The sequence below is a fragment of the Octopus bimaculoides genome, chromosome 12 (assembly GCF_001194135.2).
Source record: "Octopus bimaculoides isolate UCB-OBI-ISO-001 chromosome 12, ASM119413v2, whole genome shotgun sequence".
Lineage (NCBI taxonomy): Eukaryota > Metazoa > Mollusca > Cephalopoda > Octopoda > Octopodidae > Octopus > Octopus bimaculoides.
Genome location: NC_068992.1, coordinates 17,671,852 through 17,679,860, shown reverse-complemented (window position 1 = coordinate 17,679,860; position 8,009 = coordinate 17,671,852). Strand labels below are relative to the sequence as shown.

General features: G+C 39.4%; 1 protein-coding gene across 1 annotated transcript in view; it reads right to left on the bottom strand.

The window, feature by feature from the left end:
- Positions 1-8,009, bottom strand: part of LOC106870816 (neprilysin-1) — a 39,284-nt gene that overhangs the window by 19,177 nt on the left and 12,098 nt on the right. Inside the window, exons 5-8 of the mRNA XM_014917041.1 lie at positions 6,937-7,073; positions 6,563-6,656; positions 4,148-4,276; positions 465-563 (exon numbers count right to left, since the gene is read on the bottom strand). Of these exons, the coding sequence (XP_014772527.1) occupies positions 465-563; positions 4,148-4,276; positions 6,563-6,656; positions 6,937-7,073 (459 nt within the window). The remainder of the gene's footprint in view (positions 1-464; positions 564-4,147; positions 4,277-6,562; positions 6,657-6,936; positions 7,074-8,009) is intronic.

The window sequence follows — 8,009 nt, the reverse complement described above, 5'->3', positions numbered from 1 at the left end:
ATATATATATATATATATATATATATATATACGATGTGCAACTGGTACCTAATTTATCGATTCCGAAAGGATGAAAGGCAAAATTGGCCTTGCCAGAATTTGAACTCAGGACCAACAGACGGCCGCTAAGCATTTAGTCCAGCACGCTAACGATTCTCATTTCTTTATTACCCACAAAGGGCTAAACATAGAAGGGACAGACAAGGATAGACAAAGGGATTAAGTCAATTACATCGACCCCAGTGCGTAACTGGTACTGAATTTATCGACTCCGAAAGGATGAAAGGCAAAGTCAACCTCGGTGGAATTTGAACTCAGAACATAACGGCAGACGAAATACTGCTAAGCATTTCGCCCGGCGTGCTAACAATTCTGCCAGCTCGCTGCCTTAAAAATGATTATAATATGAAGACGAAGAACGATTTTGAAAAGTTTTGAAAAGTTTTTAAAACAACTTGTCTAACCTTCTTTTTAGCAGCATCTTTTGTGGTTCCATCCATCCAATCAGAACTACTGAATATCTGCAACATGGACTGACGTATGTTTTCCACTAATTTCGTAACCTAGAAAACAAATTCGAAACATTTTATTAGTTTCAGACTTTCGACAACGGAGTTGTTTGCTTTTGTTTGTTTTTTTCTTTCTCTCTCTCCCTCTTTTTATATATATCTTTCTTTCTCTCTCTCTCTCTCTCTCTCTCTCTCTCTCTCTCTCTCTCTCTCTCTCTCTCTCTCTCTCTCTCTCTCTCCCCCTCTCTCTCTCTCTCTCTCTCTGATGTGTATTACATCGATCTCTAGTTAAGAATTAGTTTAATACAAGCTCGCCTCTGCGTAAAGAGACGTTAAGCGGACACAAAGGTGACACTAGGTATTTCTGTTCAATGCACCGATTTATTGGCATAGCCACTCACACTCACACAGAAACACATACACACACACGCACACATATACATACGGACAGACGGACGGACGGACGGAGAGACGGACGGACGGAGAGATGGACGGACGGACGGACAGACGGACGGATGAATGGATAGATAGATAGATAGATAGATAGATAGATAGATAGATAGATAGATAGATAGATAGACGATGGTATGTGTACGTGGATCCTATATATGCTTACTTATACATATCTTCAGTGAAGATCGTTAATCAGGGTGTTGTACTCATGATCGCAAGATCACGGTCTCGATCCCGAGACCGAGCAGTATGTTGTCCTTGAGCACAGTTTGTTTGTTTAGTAGCTACTATAATTTTAAGACCTGTGCTGTTAAATAAAGGTTAGGGGGTTTTCCTATATTTATCTAGAATATGACCACCACTCCGCATGGTATTTCTAATTCATCACCTAAGTATAAATTTTTAATTGTGGCGGCATTCACCGGGGTGGGGGTGAGTTGAGCCGCCTCCGGCCAACGAGTTCCCCACATCCTTCACAAATGCTTACCACATTCGACGATCGGCCCTAACGTTCCAGCAGGCAAAGTAATGTTTCTACCTGTGGACCAAAAATCCATCTTGCAAATTTGATAAATGCACCACTAGGGCAGCGCACAAGCTGTTGCCGAAGTCATCAGTTGTTGGTGAGGCATAGAGTTCATGTTCGGAATTTTAACGGGAATATAAGTTTATATGTGATTCCCGGTCACATCCATACACACTTTGGGATAGTATGATCCGTAGCAGCTCCTCTTGCTGTCGATTGTTGACCGTCGCAGTGGATTCGTTGACCAAGTCAGAGCTCATTATCGGAGCAGACACAGCCTGGGTTAGTCTAAATATAAACCTATATTATAGTTTGGCTTTGGTGTATCTTGCATTTTGAGACCTATTAGTTCGCATATATCAACACTATCTTAGTTTCAACACTTTAAGTTATCTTATCAACACTTTAAGTTATCTTATCAACACTTTAAGTTATCTTCCGGTTCAGATTTTTTGCCGACGCTGACTCTTTCTCAAACAGTAGGGTTTTAAGTGCTTGTTTGGTTATCTTATTATCTGTTTTCATCAAACGTATTGCTTGGTGAACTCAATTGGTTTGACCAGCAAACCTTTTGATACCGAGGCTTAGAAGTCCACAATACACAATGTCTAATTGTGCGAACTTTGAGTTAAATATAGTCCTTATACCGCGGAGGCGCAATGGCCCAGTGGTTAGGGCAGCGGACTCGCGGTCATAGGATCGCGGTTTCGATTCCCAGACCGGGCGTTGTGAGTGTTTATTGAGCGAAAACACCTAAAAGCTCCACAAGGCTCCGGCAGGGGATGGTGGCGAACCCTGCTGTACTCTTTCACCACAACTTTCTCTCACTCTTACTTCCTGTTTCTGTTGTGCCTGTAATTCAAAGGGTCAGCCTTGTCACACTGTGTCACACTGAATATCCCCGAGAACTACGTTAAGGATACACGTGTCTGTGGAGTGCTCAGCCACTTGCACGTTAATTTCACGAGCAGGCTGTTCCGTTGATCGGATCAACTGGATACCCTCGACGTCGTAAGCGACAGAGTGCCAGCCATTCCTTATACCATTGAACCAGTTGATGATGGTGCTACTATTTGTCCACTGTTGATGTTTAGTAGCCTTCGTAATTTATTTTGGTTAGTAATCCTATCTCTGTCCAGACAGGTTTGTTTACTGGTCTGCTTGTGAGCTTATTTTCAAAGTCTGGTTAAAGTTATGACTGTTTCTCTTTTAGTTAAACATTCTGTCCTATATTCAACTTTACTCTACTTTGCCAAACGTCACTATTGTGTTCACCTTTTGTTCTTTTTAGATAAGGTATCGTATAACTATCAATTTTACTCTGCTTTGCTAGACGACACTATCATACTTATGGTTCATCTTTTTGTGTGTGTTTTTTTTTTTTAGATAAGGCATCATATAACCATTTATCTTATTTTTACCGCAACCAGAGTTATACCTATTTAAACTGCAGTAAGGTTCAGGTTTTCTGGTTTACGCTGTAGTGTGTATAAAATAGATATATTATAATATTTATGTCATGAGGCTATCATCTTAAAGGAAATTTGAGAATGATAACAAAGCAATGACTTAAGGGGAGACTCAGAAGTGAAAGTAGAGTGAAATTTGTTTTAAACTTTACTTTAACTAAAACTTTGTTTCGCCTGAGAGATTATTTAGTTAGATTAATTAAATGAGTCTCGGTGAAACAAATTTTACATCATTTGCATCCTAATGGATGGAAAGTTTTTTGTGTAATATGATGAAAAATGTAATACATATAAGATTTGAGATTTAAAGGAACAGAATCAACAAAAGAAATAAGCATAAAAGAATCCTACATATGTTTCAATCCGACTATTAGGTTCAGATCATCATCGTTCTAGCGATGTTAGATGTAAAATAACCCCACATTATGGCTGGATGTTTACTTTCTGGTGGTGAGCAACGAAATAAGTAAGATAAGGACCGTATTTTCAAATATTCAAATAATAACTTAAACAATTATTTATTAGGACACCGATGTCGTGTGGGCAGATATTATCTAATGAAATCTTGCTAAAATACTATAATGCATTTAAAAAATATACTTATAGGTTTTAAGGGACATAAAGTAGTTGTTTGATTAGCATATGGGCTGTTATGGACTGTTAAGGGTATTGAAGACAAATTGAGAGATGAAATAGATTTTTGAGAGGGAAGAAAACATAACTCATTTAGGATATATTTTTCTCTTTTATATTTCTTATGTTAATTCTGTTCCTTTAAATCTCAAATACAGCTCTGCGAGTAAGTATATGTGATTACAATATTCGCAGGAAAGAACTTAAGATGGATTCTTCAAGCAGAGCCAACCGAGCGAGACTTAAGAGGCAGGCCAAAAATGAGATGGTTGGGAAAATATCCAGAGTCTCAGTTGGTCACGCTTGGAGATCCAACCGGAAAGTTTAATGAGGGTTGCTTCTGTTAGGACAATACATAGGAGATACCTGAAAAGAGTACTGTCAGGACCCGAGCAGGAATAGTTAGAAGAGAAATTGGATGGATGGATGGATGGATGGATGGACGGACGGACTTCTGTAATGACGAGATATACATCTCTTACGCACACATGTATAAACACACACACACACATACACACAAATACATACAAACATACACACACAGAATTTTTTTTTACCTTTTGTTTCGTAGAATCTTTGAAGTATTTGTCCACGTATAATCGACCAACATGATTGGGCAACAACTCGTTGGTTATCTTAGCACATTGAATATCCCGACTCACTGAATAACTTTGTGATTGAAGCGCCTAGAATTACAAATAACGTTTTCTTTATTTCCTAAAACTACAGATAATTTTTCATACTATAACCAAGTTACAAATTTCCAAGATGAAGAGGATATAAAGTCTACATAAATAGATTATTACCAGTCCAAATATGCTTGAGGAACGGTCGAGACCGTAAGAAGGCCATCCACTGTGTTTTGTCATGGGGAAAATTTCTTGTGGATTGCCACCCCATAAAATCTACATAGTCACAAAAGTGATAACGGTTAAATTGTTTATACTCTGTCAAAGTATGAACACTTAGTCGTATTATTTTGAATTAATCATGCAGTATCAAAGCCGTTCTGCATCAAACGGTCGGTTCGTCAAGGGTGTCCACTCTCTCCGCTTTTATACGTAGTGGCCCTCGAGCCATTGCTGTGAAAGCTGAATGGCATCACGACGAATCCGGGAGGTGGAGAATTGGTTACAGCGTACGCGGACAACATCACTATCATCGTGACCAGGATGGAACACCTACAGAAAGTAGGCGAAACCATCAAGGTTTACGAGACGGTGGCAGGAGCAAAAATTAATCGGGAAAAATCAGTCAGCTTGCAACTCGGCACCTGGAGGGGCAAGTCGATGCCTTCGAATAGCGTCGTGGGACGCTGGACGGAGGTTAAGTTGCTAGGAATCTGGTTTGGCCCAGATCTCCAAATAGAAAAGAACTGGTCCGAGGTATCGGACAAGGTAACCCACATAGTCAAGACCTGGTCTTGGCGGTGGCTATAATTGAAAGGGAGGGCGGAGGTGGCTAGTGTGTTTATCGCATCGGTCATCGTTTACCGCCTAACCGTCGTTCCTTGTCCAGCAGTGGTCGAGCAAGTTGGAGAGGCAAATCTTTCGCGTTTTGCGGAAGAACTCTACTCCACTTGTAAGACGTTCTATTTGCTGTCAAAAGCCGTTAAAGGGTGGGTTAGGGATGCCTTGGCTGTTGATGCGCAAGCATGCGCTGAGGTTGAGACATTTCTGGCTCTACCTGGATGGTGAACGGGTGTGGTCTCCGTTCGCTAAATGGATGTTCCCCAGTTTTGCTAGTTTTGGTGGTAGAGAAAACTGGTTTCGTCGAAGATCGAGGTTGGGTACCTGGCGTACGGAGTGCTCCTGTTCTGCAACTCGGGCAACGCCAGCGGTTTCGGTACCACCGCGGCTTACTGTAGTAGGTTGGTAGAGACTGGAAATGATGATGTCCTGGGAAGGACCCTGAGAAGGACCCTGGGTCTTGATGACAATCAGTTAGACAGCTTGTTCCGAAGAACATTCGGGCCGTAGACACTGGATAACTTCCAAAAGTCTTTGGCCTGGCAGTGTTACCTAGGAGCCCTACCCGTTCGGGATAAGCTCACCAGACACGGCCACCCTGGGCCGTCGGCCTGTCCAAGATGCGGGCGGGACGTGGAAACCGTCCGGCACGCTATTGTTCAGTGTCCAGGAATTTCAGAAGAGTGGGTTTATGCAGAACACCTGTTGTCAGATGAGAGATGAGTACAGTTATCGCCTGAATCAAATCTAAAAATTAATCCACCGGATTTCCTTACGGAAGGAGGTAAGAATTGTTTTCTCGTTGTAGCAGCAATTGCGAGAGAGGTGATATGGAAGTCGAGAATGAAAGGTACTGTGACAGACAGCTTTGTCTCCGGCCTCGCTTTGGTGAATGTTTTCACTTTTCACCTGAAAAGGAAGGTGGGGCTGGAAAGGAGGTGTCTAGAGTGTATGTTCAAAAAAAGATGGATGTGTGTAGCACGTATGCTGGGAGTGAAAGGCCCTGTGTGAGTACGTCATAGTGATTACCAAAGGTGTCAGTTGAGAAGACAGGGCCCTTTGGGTGGGAGCATACCTGTCTTTTAAACCCTATATTGTCTTTCATTGTATGTTATTGTCTTTTGTGTCCCATTCGATTTTTTCATTTTGTCGTTATAAATTTTTATACCATCTGTTGTAATATGACCCCCAGATCATATATTGTATTGTCCCTTCTATGTGAGCCTGTAATAGGTAATTTAAAAAAAGCAATCGTTTACAGACATGAAAAAATTCAAAACGAAAGTAAAAATAAACGGAAAGAGAAAGAAATAATAATAAAAAAGGGAAAAATAAGCAGAAAACAAACAGAGAAAAAGAAAAACGAAAACGGAGAGAAAAAAAAGAAAACAGAAAGGAAAATGAAGAGGAAAGAAAAAGGAAGGAAGGAAGGAAGAAACGAGAAGTCAAATAAAGCAAAAATATCGATTATAAATCGGAAATTGATTGTTTTTCTTTACTCACATTTTCATAAGCTTCAACAACATTTCGATATTTCATAGGTAACGCCATTGATACACTGATTAACATTCTGAAGAGCGCATACTCTGTGAAGTTTCTGTTTTGAGCGGGTTTTTTTAATGTAGAAAGAGAGAATTAATTTTAGTGTATAGTCTAACATAGTTCTCATGTTACTTCGCATAGTTCTCATGCTACATTGATTACTATTTTACGTTCCTGAGTTCAAATTAAGCCGAGGTCGACTTTACCTTTCATCTTTTTGGAGTCAACAAATAAATAGCCCCAACCAAAGCAAAATTTTTCTGGCTTTATTCATTGATAGAAAGGATAACTAGATACAGCAGAAGCAAAAAGTGGAAGTGACTTCCACTACTCACGAGGGATATCTGCTAAACAACGCTAACAATTGTTTTACATAGTTTGTGTCTATGACGTACACAGAGTCAGTTTTGGCGATACGGTATGGAACACCAGCCTCCTTCAGTATGTCGTTGATGTACACTTCTACATTTACCTGGAAAATAAATATAAATATATATTGCAATACATATTATACTTAATGCAGATACATCTCGAAAAGCCTAATTAACTGCAGCATTCATCCTGAGAGAGAATCTCTTACAGAGGTACAATGTTAAATAACACAAAAATATACCAATAGCGCACGAAAATTACACTGTAAAGGTCGTGGTCTTGCTAGATACGCATTTCTATCTCTTTGGGGTTTCGTCAGTAGCAAGCGTTCGCTAGTAATATCAGTGATTTTTCAGTCACTGTTTTCTTATACTAGTGACAGCGAATTTTGTTTTAGCATGCCGTTACCAGTGGGCACTTGCTACTGACGAAGCGCAAAAAGACAGAAATGTGTATCTTACAATACCACAACCGCTGGTAGACGATATTTATCTGCTACTGATGTATTTTTGGTGTCATCTATCACTGTACGTGTATAAGAGTTATCATCCCAGGACGAATACGCAGTTAATTTGGTTATCAGTGTTATATCTGCTTTAAGTATGATACTATTTTACTCTTTTACTTGTTTCAGTCTTTTGGAGCACCGTGATTTTAAATTAATACTGCTTATGTTGCACCACATAAACTTAACACATAAACTTTTAACCCTTTTTCTCTTTTTTTTAAACCTAACACAACTCTCAATTTTCATGCATCCTTATTTTTCCAACCATTATCTAAATAGATTACCATTGAACTTTAAAAGCTCAAAGACAATATAATGTATTGGTATATTTATTTTTTTATATATTATTTTTTTCATTTTTTACATTTTGTAAAAAAACATTTTCATTCTCCCTCTTCTTGAAAATTTTCCATGCAATGAAAGCCGGTTAGAAATCTATATTAAAATATGCTTTCAGTTTAGCATTCTGCCTTATTATTATTTTTCATTTTCCTATTATTTCTCCACGTGCGGTTAACACAACCCCAC